The 19,841-nt window shown below is 35.2% G+C and overlaps 1 protein-coding gene across 1 annotated transcript in view; it reads left to right on the top strand.

Annotated features, from left to right (window-relative positions):
- The first annotated feature begins 5,290 nt into the window (after positions 1–5,290).
- Positions 5,291–19,841, top strand: part of LOC118738094 (homeotic protein deformed) — a 131,199-nt gene continuing 116,648 nt past the window's right edge. The window contains exon 1 of the mRNA XM_036469015.1: positions 5,291–6,643. Coding sequence (XP_036324908.1) covers positions 5,935–6,643 — 709 coding nt within the window. The 5' untranslated portion in view covers positions 5,291–5,934. The remainder of the gene's footprint in view (positions 6,644–19,841) is intronic.

Here is a 19,841-nt window from a genome sequence, read left to right as displayed (position 1 = left end):
GTATTTATGGTCCGATCATATTTAGAATGTACAGTATCGGTCATATCTATAGCACGCCATTTCAAAGTGATATTGTGTGCAACTTATGTTTATTTATTTATTTTTGAGAATTTTCAATTAAAATACAGTTCTTTCTCTAACAAACCCCATATTAATCCAAGTTTAACAATTTGTAGAAAACTTCAAAAAAGTGCAACAAATTTTCACCTAAATTTCAAACTCTTTTCTCAGAAGTGTTTGAATTTTTCTGAATACACAGTTTTATAGCCCAATGAATTTTAGTCTGATAATGTGCAAGTTTCAAGTGACTGAAAGTTACCGTTGATTTTTTAGAACTTTTTTCTCCAAAAGTGTTGCGGCTTTCCTCCATATACAAATAAACTGAGTTTATTCATTATATGGTCCGACTTGAAATTTGCATATTATCAGACTAAAATTGCAGGGGCTAAAAAACTGTGTACTCGAAAAAAATCTAACACTTCCGAGAAAAAAGTTTGAAACTTAGGTGAAAATTTGTTGCACTTTTTTGAAGTTTTCTATAAATTGTTAAACTTGGGTTTATATGGGGTTTGTTAGAGAAAGAACTGTATTTTAATTGAAAATTCTTAAAAATAAATAAATAAACATAAGTGGCACACAATATCACTTTGAAATGGCGTGCTATAGATATGACCAAAACTGTATATTACTTACGCAGAAGGAAATAGCGCAACAAAAAATCTATTTGATGTGTGTCATTCGCAAAAACATTTTGGGGCGTATTCATAGTCAAAATTAAGTTCATACTTAAAGCCACTTGCGGCTTTTTGACATAATTTTTAGTGGGTTAACGGTCAAAAAAGCTACAGCTAACTTTAAGAACCAACTTAATTTGCACTTTGAACACCCGTTTTTCACCACAATCGATGTTTCTCCACCCCTAATCAGCAGGGCTAACAATTCTAAGAACACGCTTGAAAGGGCTTATTTTGCACATATCTGGCAGTTATGTTGGTTTGTGCATATATTTGACACATGTGCATATTTTTTATACATGACAACAATATTGTACATTTTCGGGGACAACGAAACGACAGATGATGCATATATCGATTTGTAAATATGTATATGGAGCGATCAAGGCGATGCCGACCGAACGCGTAGTTGCCTAAAGAAAAAGAATCTTATAAACCAACTACCTGCATCTACGGATGTGGAAAGAAGTTTTTCGAATTATTCAATAATTTTAAATGACAGGAGGTTTTTCTTTATTAACAGTTTAAAAAAGCATCTAAATTTATACTGAAATTGCAATATTATTAAATAACAAATATTGAAAAATTGAAATAAAACTTCATTGATTTAGCATATTTAAGTATTTTGTTTACTAATCGAGCTTTTTAACGCCCTTAAAATAACTTTTTGCCAGCCCTGCCCATCAGTTATTGTTGCAGCGAAATCGGAAAAATTGAAAGGTTCTGTTGCTTGCAATATTTATGGCAGCATTGACAGCAGAGTAGACGGTACGTTCTAATTAGAAATAATAGGTACAGATATATAAGTAAGTGGGTGTGTAACTTTAGATTAATGAATGAAATACATACTTATATATGTATGTATGTGCATTACAATAACAAAGTTGGCATTCAAACAGCAAAGGCACGCGGTTTGAATTGTAAACAATTTATTGCAAGTCAGCCCAATTTCAAATGCTACCAAACAGTAGCCAAAAACTTCACAAAAAGTTTTTTGAAAATCAATACCATATTACGAGTTAAACGAAAAATCGTTACGAAATGGAAAAGGGGCCTAAACAATGAATAAATGAACCTACATATTATGTATGCTAATACAAGCATAGAGACGTACATATTTATGTACATACATATCTAAGCATATTCGTAGGTATCACGCAAGTATGTAGATATGTAAATACATATGTTTGCATGAACGTGCGCAGGTACAATATATTCACAAATTCACGCCTTTCATTCATTTACTTACATATATCTACGAATTTATTTGTAGATACATGCTTACAATACTTGCAAGTGAAATTTCTTTTAATCGATTTTTCTAAATATTAAAAAAAACAACTTTTTATTCACATTTTCCAGTCTGACCCATCGTACATACGTGTAATGTTTGCCAGCGAAGACAAGAATCTTAATATGAGTTTTTCAACACGGTATTTACCACTTCGCTTGAGGGGGAGGAGTCTGATGAATTGGCGAGTTTTGTTCATGCGCCATTAGAGGTAGCGTCCCCATGCAGACATAAATCAAATTCGACAGAAGCAGGGTGTTAATGGACAAAAAGGTTTTTGGAAATCTATTACATATCTGAAAGAGGAGAATAAACATGTAAACATGATTGCACAGTGTTCAGGAGCATGTTATAAATGAGCGAAAAGCATATTTTCCCGTTTCTGCGTTAAGTTTTTGCATGAAATAATAATTTTACAGAAGTGAAAAATATTTATTTTCATTCATTGAGGCATGGCGGCCGCTGTGGTGTAGTGGTAAGCAATGCGTGCTACCACTCCGCAAGGCCTGGGTCCAAGCCCTGGTCAAAGCACCATCGCAAAAAATATAGAAAAAAGGTTTTTCTTAACAACGGTCGCCCCTCGGCAGGCGATGGCAAACCTCCGAGTGTATTTCTGCCATGAAAAACAGCCTCCCGTAAAATTACAATCGCCGTTCGGAGTCGGCGTATAACTATAGATCCCTCCTCTTTGTGTGACATTTTTGAGAAGGTCCATACTGGTCAACTAAATTTTACGTTAAAGTAATTATGCGTTGATTCCTAGTCAATTTATCCAGGATAAAATATGTAATTGCTATAACTCATAGCATCGACGGAAACATCGATACATCGATGTTTTTATATGAGCTGCTAGCATCGATGTTTTTTTCTCAACATCGATGTTTTTGCAAATTGCAAGCTATATTTATTTGAAGCGTAAAAAGGTAAAATTAAGCAATTGTTCATAAGTCAGCAAAAATCTTAATAATATTTAAGACTATAAAAGCGCACCTCATTCACATGATTAAATAATTAAAGGTTTTCACACTAGTGACATTAGAGTTTTGACACTCCCTTACACAAACGGTGCCTTGCTGAAGACGCGGTTTTTGTTAAGAGGGAGCGAGAGACAACTGTTTTCTGAGCAAACATTTTCATGGGCGTAGCCAGGTGCTCGAGCCCCCTAACTTTCAAATTTTCTTTATACATATATAAAATAGTACCCTGAAATGCCAGCTTTTTTATATTAATAATTTTTAAAAGGCTTTAAAAACGCGCCTTATTTATACATAAGTAATTTTTGAACTCAATCCTTTTAGATCCACGGTAAAATTGCGCCGAAAGAAGTTCTGTCCCACTTACTCGGAAACACAGAAAGGAGAATTCTGAGTAGTAAGGGTTATAATCTGTAAGTGCGGCCGAAGGCCGCCTACGCAGAAGGAAGTTCTGTCACACAGAAAGGAGAATTCACTTCTCCGGCAACACATAATCCACGTAATTTTACCGTCGATCTACAGTAATTTTTAACGTGGATCTACGGTAAAAGTGACCGTGGCGCGTGTGTGTAAACATTGCCTATAATTTAGCCTAATTCTCAAATTTAAAAAAAGAGATGTTTTTCTTTCAACCCCGAAAACATCGATACTGCCAAAAATCGATGTTTCTCCATATCTAAAACTAAACCTTTCCGTTCCAAATATAAAAAAAATAGATGGAAAATCTGTGAGATTTAAATGCCACACACAAAATTTAGCAAATTTGGTTTTTTAATACCATTTCAACCTTGCAGAGCCGAAATTTGTTTTCAAATTGCTTTATATTTTATCACTCCCTTTTGCTTTGATCAAAAAATAAGTACGTATGGTATGCATGGAGAAAAATTTTTCGTTTACAAACAAATGTACATATGTATGTATGTATATACGTACATATTAGAAAACAAAAACAATCGCCGTTCGGAGGCAGCGTAAAACTTTAAATAAATATATTTGTTAATAATAATAGTTTGGCCGATTTGTGGCGTGCGCCTTGTCACACAAAGGGGAGGGAGGGATACCAATTTATACCGACTTTGAGCGGCGATTGTATTTTTTATTGGAAACTGGTTTTTCATGACAGAAATACAATCGGAGGGTTGCCATTGCCTGCCGAGGCGCGCTATTAAGTAAAACACATTTTCTTTCCTTTTGTTTTTGATGCTAGTCGGAAATTGGTAGTGGTAGTGGGCATTATTAACCACTACACCACGGCTGCAGCTATTATTAGTACTATTATTATTATTATTATTATTATTATTATTATTATTATTATTATTGTTATTATTATTATAGTAAAACTAGCTTTAATAAAGTAAGATCCAAATACAATTTAGCCTATTTGGAAGGACTTCTTGGCTATCAAGACATCATTGTAAGGCCATTATGTTTTTCAAGAATAACTGTGTTTCATATGAATATTTTATTAAATTAATTCGGTAGGTACGTTTTATTTTGTGCACGAAAAAGAATCTACTTATAAACACTTTTGTTTTTTAATAAATACATATGTATATAAAATGTGTTAGGTGCTTATGTACTCATAAGCGATTTCATGCTTAACACTTCTATATAATTTTCAAAAAGAAATAAAGTGAACGACTTTCAAATTACATTGATATTCTTCAAGCATCAATATTCAGTTGCTAAATAGTTTATGAAATTGTTTGGTTATGATACATATATTTTATATAATCCGCCAAAAAATGATCGTAAATATCCGTTTCATATAATAATTGAATTCAAAACTATTTACGCTATCACAAACCATTCCTAGTTAGCCCACTGTAAAATTGTAATAGATTGAATATTTCCCTCGCTTAGCATACATGGAGGAGTGTTTAACGCCTTCTGTTTCGTTCCCTCAGATACTGCTGGCTCGTTTCCGCAGCAAAGAATCAGCACACATTGTTGTGTGATGGTGGTGGGAAAAATGGCGTGTATACACAGTTCGCAACAACAGCGTATGTAGCAATGGCACCGCTATGTCTTCAAATTGAATGCGTGTGGGCAGTACCATATCCCCTAACTTGTGTCGCTCTCAGATCTACCTATGGATGTAAGGTTTTGTATGAAAACCAGAAAATCGGGTTTTATGGCAAATTATGGAGCGCTTCGAACGAAGCATACTGTCGGCAGATACTGTCGGACGGCAACGAATTAACCCAAACGGCTGACTGAATGACTGACAAGGGGAACAGGTTCGCGGGCTGTCGAGTGGCAGCGAGTCATGCACAACAAAAGAACGGCTTGTCATGAACAGACCGGACGGAACGTAGGAATCGGACTGTGCGCGTATTTGAAAGCGTACTTTTCAGTTTTGTCGCGCAGCAGCAGCGAAATATATTACGTTTATTTATTAATCGCGCAATTACTTTGTGAATCGAAATGGATTCTACCGTCGCGCTTAAACGAATCGGTTCAATACATACTACAATATATATCCAATTATAATTTTGTTGCTTCTTGCTACATTTACACATAATTGTTAAAGTACCTATGTAAGAAAATTCCAGTGTCATAATTATAACGCATGTTTATTTCAAAGGTGAAGTGAAGAAGAAAATGAAAAATGAAAAATGTTAAAATATTATTTGTTATAAATCAATGTTTTTAGCAAAAATATGTATTATCTAGGCCATGATAAATAAAAAGGTTGAATAAAATACAGCGAAAAAAGCTTCACTATTTCTACCTACGTCAAAAACTGTGCAGTGAATTCAATGAAACCAAGATCGTGCGTTACAAAAAGATACGACTAATTTAATTTGGCATCAAGGTTATAATATTCTCGCCAATTAATCCAAACACAAAGTTGATCATAAAAAGAACGTATACATACACACTTATTTGAAAGTGCAAAAACAAAAAAATTTAGCTGCAACTTTGAGTCACTATGAGCTCATTTTTAATGGGTTATCCACACGCGCCGCATCATGTTCAAAGCCCCATGGGTATGGGTAGTGGTTTAGACCCGAAATTTCCTCCCGTTGCTGATGACTACCATCACTACAATGGTCATTACACGATGACGGCATCAACAGGACACATGTCAGGTGTAGGTGTTGCTATGGGGAGTGGTATGCCTCCTGGTATGCCTACACATCCCCATGCTTCTCACCCTGCCGATATCGTTAATGATTACATGGCGGCCGCTGCTCACCATCATTCCGCTGCCGCTCACAATCCTCCCCACCCGCATTCACACACAAATAGCGCCCTCTCAGGTCATCATCACAATAATGGCTACAGCAACTACGCTCCAACGCCTACCCATCATCACCACCAAAGCCTTGGATATTATGGTCATCACACGGCTTCGGTGCATTCGGTGCCGCCGGAGTTCATATCGGCAGGAGCGGTACATTCTGAGCCTGTGACACCACTGGGAAACGGAGTCTACCCACCGCCGGTAAATACACCGAATGGCATTAGCGCTTCATTCACATCTAATGGATACTATGGCGGCTACTATGGTACAAACGGGAGTGTTGGTAGTGCCCATTCACAAGGTCATTCTCCACACCCCCAAATGATGGATATGCCCATTCAATGCCCCTCAACGGAGCCTCCGTCAAACACTGCATTAGGTCTCCAGGAATTGGGTGAGTATACTTATGGAAGAGCAGCGGAACCAATGAGCAGCTTAAAAAAACATAATTCTGAAGCAAAACTGTGCACGCATTTTTAGCACTAATATGGAATCAATCTTAAAACTTTGAACAGAGTTACGAAATTAATTTCTTGCGAACCAATCTACCTAGACCGGTACTCAAATCATTCTTAACTCGAAATAAGTGACTGTTGCATGTAGGCTTGGGTAGTCCTTGTGCTAAATGAATTAAAGAACTAGTTCAACTCAATGAACTCGCTATTTCGGTCTCTTAATTGAACTAAATTTGACAGTATTACTATTTCTTATTTTGGATCGCATCGAGTTTTTACGCAATTATTAAACTAGCGTGGAACGCTTTTAAAACAAACAAGCTTTCTAATTTAATGTTATTGCACAATTTTTTGTTTTGTATGAATGTATGATAATTACGGTGACCATTCGTCCCGATTTTGGCGGGACAGTGCCGATTTTAAGAAAACTACCCCGCTGAATATTTTTTAAAAGTCGGGACGTATAAGTGTTTATCAATTCGTCTGAATATTTTTTTTTATGTATGCTACCACATAATTTTGCACATTCTCACAGATTTATAGAATTATTTTTTTAAAGGAATTAATTTGTTTTAGGTCCGATCATTAGATCATTAAGAAATTGACTGTTATCTTAAATTTTTATATTTGAATTGAAGTCGGTTTTGTTTTTTGCTTAAAAATCACTTGTATAATTGTTTGTTAAGTTCTTTTTAGTTAGTTAAATTAAAAAAAAAAAATACTAATTCCCTCAAAAAAATCATTTTAGAATTCTTTGGCGATTATTTAATACTTATTATTTTTTTATGAACGTTAGCTCGTTAGCAAAGACCACTTATGTCGAAGTTTCAAACTTTGCACAAAGCTTCAAACTTCGACAAAATTTTATCCAAACTTTGAGCTCTTTATTTAGATTTCTCAAAAACATTCTAAGTAGGCAGTTTTGTAGCCCATTCAATTCAAAGTGTAAATTTTAAGTAGCTTGGACATACCGTAGATTTTTGGTAATTTTGTTTTGTGGGAGATGTTACTCATTTTCTCTATACAAAAAAATTGCTGAACATACTTTGTTTGGAGGAATATGCGCGAACAACGAAGACAAATTTTCAATTTTGGACTTTTTATACAACAATTTAATGGGATACAAAACTGCATACTTAAAAAAAAATTCGAGAAAATTTTGAGCAACAATTGTTAAAATTCGTAGAATTTTTATAAATGTTTTATAAAGTTTGAGATTTTGATTTACATGTGTTTTAGACAGTAAGTTATATTTTCATTAAAAAAATAATGAACATTTTTATACACAGAAAAGTAGCCAAAACTTGCTAAAATGTCTTTTCGTTATTTACATTCTCGCCATCGGACATATTTATTGTGTGTATACATTTTTGCGATAATTTTAAAAGTTTTTTTCCTCGTTTTGTTTTAAATAAAACTATAAAAATATTAAAAGATGTTATGTGTTTTTTATTCTAAAAACGAAATTGTATATTCGGATCCGATGCTTTAAAAATGTCCCGATTATCGTCCACAGAAATCTGGTCACCGTAATGATAATAAAAGTAATTGAGCTTTGTTTAAAATAAGATTCGTCAATTGAACTAAATGAACTATACGAACTAAAGAACTAGTTCACTGAGGCGAACGAACTACAACTCTAGTTGCATGCTACCACAGAGTTTTTCAGAAGAGAAGTGTACACAATTCTGACAGCTGAAACTCATTCTCACACTTCCTGAATCGCAAAATGAAGAATGTATATAATTTTCAGTGTACACTTGAAAAGTCACAGTTACAGAATCCAGCCACTGTGCACTGTGAAAAATGCCGCCTTCCTATCGTGAACCTCCATGAAATACCTTCTGTGCAACTGTCAACTATTTCGATCCCATTTTCGGTCCTACATATTTTCGTTACTTTAAATAATTTTTAAGCAAAAAGTACAACAGACTTTAATGCTCATATAAAAATTTTGGGGTACCCCTAATTTCTTTCAAAACACGATGATCGGAACTAAACCAAATTAGTATGGGACCACCTTTCTGATGAGACATCTTTCCGATAGAAAAAGAATTATCGAAAAGGGTTCACGTGGTCCAAAGTTATCCGGTAACATACATAAAAAATATATGTATATTCCGATGAATTGATAACCTTCATCCTGGTTTTTAGTCGGTTAAAAAAACAAAATTGGAGCATGGGAAAAAACCAAGAAATATTTTTAAAACTAATTAAGTTCAAAAGTTTAAGACCAAATATTTCTTCCACTAAAATCACGATTCTTATCGAGCCCCTCTAGTAAAATTGATGAAAATTTTAATATTACCGTCCGCAGTAAAAATAGAAATTTTTGGATTCCCTAACACAACGATTAGGTGGATAGCAGCTACTAAAATTTGGAATAGGGAAGCTAAAGAAGTACAGCACGATGTAATACCGAATTTTAGTTGGTCCGTTCACCTATTGTACCAGAGCTCTAAGTCCATCCACAAAAAAGTGGTGCAAGACTTGTAACAAATGGATTTGTCCTGATCACCAGCCTGCAGTGGGCACTCAGTGTTACAAAACCTGATAGTTTTTTAAGTAATATTGGTTTAAGAAGAAAATGCAAGACATTGATCTAAGAAGTAAAATTATTCTTATTTTTTCTGTTACATAACTAAATTTTTATTTATTTTTTTTTAATTTCTACTTGCTATGAAAAAATTTAAGTTTGTGATCGTAAACGTAATAGATTTAACTATATTTTTTAACTATAAGTTTCATTTAAATGTTATCTAAAATACATTTATTGACATTTTAAAATGGTCTACTGCTTATAGTAAGCCACGCGTGCATTGGTGTAAAAAAGAGCGCGTGCACTCTGGTGTTAAAGATCTTGTACGCGATTTAGAATTGGTTTTAAGGCAGTGCTTTTACACAACAGTGGCTTGTTTCCATCAGTCTCATTGGCTTAAAGCTTAAACAGACTAAATCCGGATCAGTCCGGGGTGGACCGCCTATACAAAAAAAAATAAAAATTCAAAACCAATAACTTACTTCCTAAAAAATAGTTTATTAAAGCTAAAAATTATTGTCACCAATACAGGTAAATATGTTGTATAAAAACACATGAACAGAAGTTCACAAAAGTTGATATAAACCTAACCCCGTCAGTGTGTGACTTTAACCCAAACTAAACTTCCTACCGTCATGTATCGTTCCTCTCCCGGTACCAAAGTCAAGGACTTCGTCGGGATTATAACACCGTGTGACCGATAAGGTTATAGATCTATTCTCTTCTTATTCTTGTTATTTGGCGCTGTAACCGCCAAAGCGATTTTGGCCGAGTTCAATAAAGCACACCAGTCGTTTCTCTTCTGTGCCAACTGACGCGAATTGGAAATGACAAGTGAAGCCAGAATACTTTCAGAGGCGGAGCGTCGGTGTCCATTCGAACGACTTGGTGAAGCCAGTGGAGCCGCTGTATTTTAATTCGCTGCACCATGTCCATGTCGTTGTAAAGCTCATACTGCTCATCGTTCCACCGTCTGCGGTACTCGCCGTCGCCAACGCGTAAAGGCCCGTAAATCTTACGCAAAATTTTTCTCTCGAATACTCCACGAGCCACATAATCGGATGTTGTCATTGTCCATGCTTCTGCGCCATATAATGGGTGATTTTTTAAGAGCTTGATAACTTTTTTTTAAAAAAAAACGCATAAAATTTGCAAAATCTCATCGGTTCTTTATTTGAAACGTTAGATTGGTCCATGACATTTACTTTTTGAAGATAATTTCATTTAAATGTTGACCGCGGCTGCGTCTTAGGTGGTCCATTCGGAAAGTCCAATTTTGGGCAACTTTTTCGAGCATTTCGGCCGGAATAGCCCGAATTTCTTCGGAAATGTTGTCTTCCAAAGCTGGAATAGTTGCTGGCTTATTTCTGTAGACTTTAGACTTGACGTAGCCCCACAAAAAATAGTCTAAAGGCGTCAAATCGCATGATCTTGGTGGCCAACTTACCGGTCCATTTCTTGAGATGAATTGTTCTCCGAAGTTTTCCCTCAAAATGGCCATAGAATCGCGAGCTGTGTGGCATGTAGCGCCATCTTGTTGAAACCACATGTCAACCAAGTTCAGTTCTTCCATTTTTGGCAACAAAAAGTTTGTTAGCATCGAACGATAGCGATCGCCATTCACCGTAACGTTGCGTCCAACAGCATCTTTGAAAAAATACGGTCCAATGATTCCACCAGCGTACAAACCACACCAAACAGTGCATTTTTCGGGATGCATGGGCAGTTCTTGAACGGCTTCTGGTTGCTCTTCACTCCAAATGCGGCAATTTTGCTTATTTACGAAGCCATTCAACCAGAAATGAGCCTCATCGCTGAACAAAATTTGTCGATAAAAAAGCGGATTTTCTGCCAACTTTTCTAGGGCCCATTCACTGAAAATTCGACGTTGTGGCAGATCGTTCGGCTTCAGTTCTTGCACGAGCTGTATTTTATACGGTTTTACACCAAGATCTTTGCGTAAAATCTTCCATGTGGTCGAATAACACAAACCCAATTGCTGCGAACGGCGACGAATCGACATTTCACGGTCTTCAGCAACACTCTCAGAAACAGACGCAATATTCTCTTCTGTACGCACTGTACGCATTCGTGTGGTTGGTTTAATGTCCAATAAAGTAAACTCAGTGCGAAACTTGGTCACAATCGCATTAATTGTTTGCTCACTTGGTCGATTATGTAGACCATAAATCGGACGTAAAGCGCGAAACACATTTCGAACCGAACACTGATTTTGGTAATAAAATTCAATGATTTGCAAGCGTTGCTCGTTAGTAAGTCTATTCATGATGAAATTTCAAAGCATACTGAGCATCTTTCTCTTTGACACCATGTCTGAAATCCCACGTGATCTGTCAAATACTAATGCATGAAAATCCTAACCTCAAAAAAATCACCCGTTACCAGCACGGGAATCATGAGTGACTTATATCTAGAGTTCGGTTTTCGTACGTCGAGAGAGGACTTTACTCCTTAATTGCCTACTCAGTCCAAAGTAGTACCTGTTGGCAAGAGTGATTCTGCGTTAGATTTCCATGCTGACATTATTATCGGTGTTAATGTTGGTTCCCAAGTAAACGAAATTCTCTATTTTCTCGAAATTATAACTGTCAACAGTGACGTGGGTGCCAAGGCGCGAATGTGCTGACTGTTTGTTTGATGACAGGAGATACTTCGTCTTGTCCTCGTTTACAACCATACCCATTCGTTTTGCCTCCTTGTCCAACTTGGAAAAGGCAGAACATACTTCGCGGGGTTTCTTACCGATGATGTCAATGTCATCGGCATAAGCCAGCAATTGTACGCTCCTGTAGTAAATTGTTCCTGAGCGGTTCAGTTCTGCAGCTCTTATTATCTTCTCCAACAACAGATTAAATAAGTCCATGAAAGGAAGGCTGACTTCCAAAACGTACCAATACAATATTTGGATACTGTTCTACTGCGGTATTTAAACTGCTTGTTTATGCAAAGTTGCGAAACATTGCAACCACATACATTGCATATTTTGAATATTCAATATGACCAATTCGTACTTTTTCATTTTAACAACGCCAATCGCAACCAACTTTGTTTCAGATACGCTACATTGTCGACCATTTGTAGTTCGGCGTTATCGAACATTATACTTTGTACATATGCAATGCAATTGACGTTTTGGAAGTCAGCCGAAGTCGCCCTGTCTGAAATCCCATTTGGCGACAAACGGCTCGAGAGAGCTTTCCCAATTCTGGCGGAGCTGGTGGTATTGCTCAACGTCATTTTACACAGCCATATGAGTTTTGAGGGGATGCCAAATTCAGACATAGCAGGCAACAGGTATAGCAGGTATAGGCAACTCCTTTTAGTGCTACCGAAAGCGGCGTTAAAGTCGACAAAAAGGTGGTGAGTGTCGATCCTTTTGTGAGTACATTCTGGACATCGGTCGTTAGGTCGCCATGGCAGCACCGAGGTGGGGTCGTATATTGGCTGCATAAATATAGTGGTGCGAGTCGATGTTTAGCCCTCGGAGTGTATGTATGTACATCTAAAACACTGGAAGCGTGCTCGATTTGGGTTCCCGTTTTTCGATCTGGAGACACCCATGTAGCTTGATGAATCTTTTTATGCTAGAACCCAGTACTACATTCTGCCAAGTTTCGGGCCCCGGCGAAGTCGATCAGCCTCTGCACACCGTTTCTATGTGGAGGCTGAATTTTCCGACACTGGCGCTAAAGATCCCTTCGTTGCTCACCTTGGCATTTAAATCACAAAGCACGATTTTTATACGTGCGGGAGCAGTGCTAATATGTACGCTCGTCCTGCTCTTCAATCGGGGCATTGATATATATGAGCGAGAGATCTCGCTTTGATGTGGATTGTGGCTAGACGTTCGTCCACTAGAGTAAACGCCGGTACTCGGCGACGGAGTGTCTCTCCCACCACAAATTCAACACCGACTTGAGCTCCTTTACGTGACAACTGTAGTAGACGTCGCAAGGCTCCTCGCTTACCTTCCCTTACCCCGTCCATCGCATGGATGGCGGTGATGTCAGCCTCTATTTTCCCTAGGACATCAACCAGCCGGGCAGAGGCACCTTCCCGATTAAGGGTTCGGATATTCCAGGAGCATACCCTCAAATCATAGTCCTTCCTATGTTTGCCGTGATCGTCATCAAAAGAAGGGGTATCATCCGAGGCATGTGTCTTTTTTTCATTGGGCAGGGTTTTAACGTGGCGGGACCCGAACCCAGCGCACGCGGGGTGTTACGCCCTCCCACTTTAGCTCGCTCCCAAACTAGTGTTTGGTCGCTACCCACAGGATTCATGGATATAAATATCCGGAAGTAGTGAGCTGCGATTTGAACAGTAAGCGCACGAATCACTTCTGGCCACTCTCAGGTGAATGGCAGTCAAAAGCTTCGCAGTGCTGGGAAATGTACAAAACATAGTGGTCAAAGGCGAATATCTCAACTAAACCAGGGGCGGACCCAGCAGAAATTCTTGGGGGTGAAAAATTTTTCAACATATAGTATCGTGTACATAAATTTAAAAAATCACCGCAGTTTAAAATTTTTAGTTTTGCTAGTTTTTAATTTCTTGAAATTTCCCCTTTTTAATAGCTTGAGTGGAATTCCAAAATTTTCTAAACTTTCAAAGCTTTGTGAGTTTGAGAAATTTTAGTAAATCCCAATAATTCAATATAATGATGAATACTAGATTTCTAGAAATTTTTTATTCTTCAAACATTTTGAGAATTGTAGGAATTCTAACAAATTTTTTCTAAGTAAAGGTGTCGAAATTAAAAGTTTTCGAATGTTGAAAACATTTTCATATTTCGTCGTTTTTAAAAATTTAAAAAATTTTCGTAATTCTTGAAGATTAAAAAAATTTTTGGACGTTGCTGTTTTCAAGATTTTCCAAAAATTTTAAATTCGCAAACTTTGTTATATCAATACAAAATTTTGAAAAGTCCAGAAAAGTGGAACAATTTTGGAATTTTTCAAAAATGTTAATTATCTTTCAGAATTCTAAGAATTTTTTATTTTTTCCACACAAGTACATGAACATAAGAATTTTTCGTCAATTTGTGATGCTTCAAATTTTTAAATTTTAGGATAAATAAAATTCTCAAAATTTTGGAAAATATAGAAAATTTCTAAAATCTCAATAATTTTGTACATTTCAAAATATTCTCATCTTACCAAAATTACTAGAATCTCCCGGGTTTCGATAGTTTTTGAAAGTTTGGATATTATCCTAAAAATAAGAAATCTCAAGAACTTTAATAATATTGTAAAATACAAAATTTTTGAGTTTTAGTTGTTTTCTGAACCTGCGAAAATATTCAAACTTGCTATGACTTTCAACTGTGTAAAATAATACAAATTCGAAAATATAACCAAAAAGTAAAAATTGAAAATTAAGTACATAATTTCAAAATTTTAGTTTCCCCAATTTCCCCTACCTGGGTCCGCCACTGACTAAACCCTGATGTATTTTTTTAATTCATAGCTCTACATATCCGTATTTTAAACCAAATAGCCGGACCAGACGTTATTCGAAATAAAAAATGTAAAAAAATAAACTTGTCCGTATACTCTGTAATATTCATCCGCAATTTCGTAAGGTAAACTAATAGTCCCGAAAGCTAGCGACAGTTTTTAGTGACTTGTTTTATCGTCGATAAAAGTTTGATAAGATTTTAAATATAATCACGTAAATCACGAAAACCAAACACTTGCACCCAGTTAGCGAGACAACACCTTCCTATAGCATTATCATTGTGTAATAAAAAATTTCAAAATAACCTTATTTCATCGTCGTTGTGCTTTTGTGTGGTTATCGATTAACATTGGACGATGTTAAAAATTGATCACTTACACTTATTTAGCGGGACAATGTAGTGCTTACAAGGGCGCAAAAATGTCAAAATTTCGGGGAAAATCGCTCTTTAAATTTATCATAGACATAGAGTAACGCATTATACATGTAAAAATAATGTGCTTACATCGCATCCGCGGGACAAACCTATTGTAAGTGATCGGCAAAGTCGCCGCCGCACATAGGGACGAATCGAGAATATAGGATGAAACAAATGTTTACTCAATATGTATTTGACAGATTTCAATGGAAGTTGGTATTTAGGGGTTTTTGTTTGGAAATATATATTAAGTTTTTGAAGATTCAAAATGGCGGATTGAATATTACGGGCCATTTTTTTCAAAAAAATTATTGATTGTTTTGAAACTTGGTATCCAGGGACATTCGTCGTCGGTGATTTCGAAGCTGGTATTAAATTTTCAAAATTCTAAATTGTGGATCTAATATTACCGACGACTTTTTTAAAATAATTATAGTTTGTAATGAAACTTGATACCTAAGGACTCTCGGAGTCACTGATTACGAATTTAAAATATGATTTCCAAAATTCTTATAATTATATGGGCAATTCTCAGAAACTTCGAATTTTTTTGTGAAACAAATTTTTTTCTTTAAGTCGCGAGGACAAGCCATTTTATTGTGTGCATTCAGCTGCTGGGATACAAAATCCAACGTGTTGTACACATTTTAAAGCAATACACCATACATTTTTAACGTCAATAATTCCACTGAGCTTGGTACAAATTGATAAATCGGTTACCGAGATACACATACATTGAACCAAATAAAAACTGGGGCGCGACACTTTAGTAAGCTTTGGCTGTTTTTCTTTAGTTTATTTAACGTTTATTATTTTTTGTATGAAGATATAGCTGATTACTTAACAAACACGGTATAAATTCAAATTTCAGACTTTGGGCAAAAATTATGAAAATTCTCCAAAGTTTGACTAAAATTTCTTACTTCTTGATCAGCGTCTTTAGACAAAATTTTGGTACGCAGTTTTGTGGCCTATCAAATTTTAGTAAAGAACAGTGAAAATTTTAAGTATCTTGGACTTACCGTTGATTTTTGGCAATTTTTTTGTTGAGGATGCTCCGCATTTTTTTCATATAAAAAAATTTCCAAAAATCAACGGTAAGTCCTAAGAATAAAGAATAAAAGGTAAGAATAAATAAAAAATATATGCAAAAATATGATATTTTTTATTATTTTATTAAATAGTACCGGGTTTTAGCTTTCGTAAGAAGAAATAAAAACCTGCTTATTCTTGGCACTTTTGGAAGTAATGCGTTTTTTTGCTAATGCATAAAATCATTTTTTTATTTTTTGTCAGTGGCACGATCTGCACGATTCGTTCTATTTTCAAAAATTAAGTGTCAGATTAAAAACCTTAACCTGTAGACAATAGAAAAAAAGGGATTATTTCTTAACTACATGCAACAGGGTTGCCATCTGTTTAAAAAATCGAATTCCATTTGTATTAAGGGAATTAGGTAATTGAAATATGTATCACCATCTGGGAGTCAGAGGTTTATGAAAGTTACAGCTTATAAATATTTTGAAGAGGGCTGCCATCTATTTGTGAAGGCCAATTTAGTTAAACTAAAATAATAACTGTTTCAAACCAAACGTGTACGACATCGTATTTGTTATTTTATTACAAATACATACATTGTCAATCAGTGATTTGTTCTGATTACATTCTTCTAAATTACTGGACCCTTAAATTAACTCAGGAATGCTTTTACTCTTCACTTATTAATTGCTAAATATGCCCAATTTTTTCTTTTGTCTGAAACTCATATTGGTATATGTACATATTTCCGTTACCTTATTCCCTTAATTAAAGTGAATTTAATTTTTTAAACATGTGGCGACCCATCTTCGTGTCGTTTAGAAGTAAAGCATTTTCAAAACCATTTCAATGGATACCCATAGTATAATATCGAATTTATTTAACTTATAAAATAATTTAATTAAAATTTGTAACAGGTGGTAAGCCTTTACAAAAAAATAAAACTTTATTGCACATCTGCAGGCCAAGCACTGTCATTTGACACCTCACTTTCGAGAATAGAACGAACTATATCTATGTACCTACCTAATATGTAAATGCCATAAGAATAGGGCTGCCAGATATATCTGTTGCCAAACCGGGACACTTTAGGGAGGGCCTCTCGCCCCCTTCTCTTTCATTTCGACGTGCGAAAGGATGTAGTGCAATTTCATTTTGACAGACAAAAACAAAAACATAAAAACATGAGATCATGAGATCATTCCAACGTACGCCAACAAAACAAAACAACTTATCACAACTGAAGCACAGAGAATTTTTCACAATGCATGAACCTTTTTTTATTCTTTATAAAAATACAGTTTATAATAAATATATGAAAAACATAAAAATAAAATTGTTAAACTTTGTGCTAAACTCGGGAAAATTCAATAAATTTGCATACAAATTTGCAACCGACCCTTTATACAAATTTTTAAAATGAAGTTTTGCAGCCCATTAAATTTTAGTTGATTTTTTGTATTGTTTTTACTGAGAGTTTCTTCCATACAAACTATGTTCGGTAATTCTTTTTATATGGAAGACACTGTCAGCAAAAAAAAATAAATGCTAAAAATCAACGAAATTTGCCGGCAACTTCAGACATACACTTTATTAATTGGCTCAAAAGCTACATTTTCAAAATTTTTCTAAAAGCTGTGATTAGAAGTTGTAATCTGATGAAAGAGCTTCCGAGCCAATAATTTTGTACGGCACTGTACTTATAAGTACTCTAGGTTTCACGAAAAAAAATATACATAAGTACAAGATAACACTAAAATATCAGTCATATTTTTCTTTGCTGTGAACTTGTTTCAAAACTTCTGTATTTTCCTTAATATAATTGTAAAACTCTGTGCACGTCATTTTGAACGTATTTAGGTACATATACTAATCATCAACTATTGCTTGTGCAAAGTTCAACTATCTCGAAATGTGACTATTTCACAAATGAAACCGGTGCACTGAGAGAAAGAAGTTTAGAGTTAAAAAAGCGTTCTAAATTAAAAAAATACGCATATGAAAGAGCACCAACCCAACTCGTAGTACGTTTAAGTATACAAATTTTTGTATTTAGTATAGAAATATTCAATACAAATACGCCCATATTAAAATGAAGCGATTTGCAATTACCGATTGGTTTTTCATAATTAAGTTAAAAAAATATTTAAATTCCATGCTGGTTGTAATGGGAATTGAACCCTGACCCTTTGGAAATTAGCAAATTGTGGCAAGCATCTTCGCGCACTCAGCTACAGCCAGACATGTAAATACGCATTTCAATGTTGAGTTTGAATCAATACCACGCGTGCGTGTTATGAAAGTATTATTTTTAAATACGAAAATTTTTAAACGATAATCAAAAAGAAAAGATTCATGTTTACTATGCGTTATTTCCCTCAGTGAATTCATAACATTTTTCTGAATATTACAACGCGGTCTTTCTCCTAGTGTAGTGATTTTTGAACTTTTATTCAAATTTGTGCAATCAAATTAAAAACCGGGACACTTAAACGAAACCCGGGACATTTTAAGGTTGGACCGGGACACCGGGACAAATAATCTAAAACCGGGACATGTCCGGGAAAACCGGGACGTTTGGCAGCCCTACATAAGAACCCAAATTGTCAACTTCAAACCGCATTTACAGTGAAAGTATGAAAGTTATCCAAAAACAAATTGCATTTTTTAATTTAACGTCCTCAATTTTACTAAGAGGCGAATTTACATTTAAATCCGTCCATAATTCTATTTTTGCTCACATTTATATAGAAGTGAAGGACTCACAGTGGTTCGGATAGCAGATCTAGCTGGACGAAAGTCAAAATTTTTTGTTTTTAAAATACTTAATGGTACTTGGAATACATTCAAATAGAAATTGCATTTATTAAAGCATTAACAGATGAAAACAAACAAAAAAGATTGCTAATTGCACTCACAGATATTTTCATAATTACAAATTGACTTTATAAGCAAAAAATTACACTTATTCCGCTATAGATTCAGAGGTCATAACGCAATTTATGTCCACATTGGTATACGCAAATTTATTCTGAAAAATCATCGTTTTGATTAATTAAAAAGATAAATTAAAGAGTAGGAAAAGTAAAGGCCGCCGAAGGTCGTTATAAAACCACTTGCATATTATTCTTTACACCTTCCCAAATTCAGAGGGTAAGTTCGATAACCAAGTCTAACCAATTGGCTTAGATATTTAGATTTTAGTGACAGTATGTCAAATCTCAAAATTCAAAAGTAATTATTAACAGCAATGTATCTGAATATAAATATAAGATCAGTGGCGGATCCACCGGGCAGAGGGGGAGGCGGGAGGGGTTGTGTGTTAAAACAGAAAAATACTTGGAGTTATAAAAACTTTGGTTATGTAAGAGTTAAAAAAATAGTAACTCGCGAATTTTCTGCTTTCTGAAATTAAAAAATTATACAACAGGCTTGCAAATCTTTAAGCGCTGTTATACATTTTTTTCTGAAATTTATTTGTGTTTCTTGCTGTGATCCTAAATTTTAGTCATGGTAAAGAAAATCTTAAGAAGTGAGTTGTTTGACATTTGGAAAAGTGTTGCAGAAACTTCTAAAAGACAACAAGGTGTCCGTGATTATGTGATTAGTAAATTGAAAGAAATATCTGATGAAAATGCTCGTTCCGAAGTAAATAAAATAA

The sequence above is a fragment of the Rhagoletis pomonella genome, unplaced genomic scaffold (assembly GCF_013731165.1).
Source record: "Rhagoletis pomonella isolate Grant_MI unplaced genomic scaffold, Rhpom_1.0 Rhpom_scaffold_00004, whole genome shotgun sequence".
Classification (NCBI taxonomy): domain Eukaryota; kingdom Metazoa; phylum Arthropoda; class Insecta; order Diptera; family Tephritidae; genus Rhagoletis; species Rhagoletis pomonella.
This window is presented reverse-complemented; position numbering and strand designations above follow the sequence as displayed.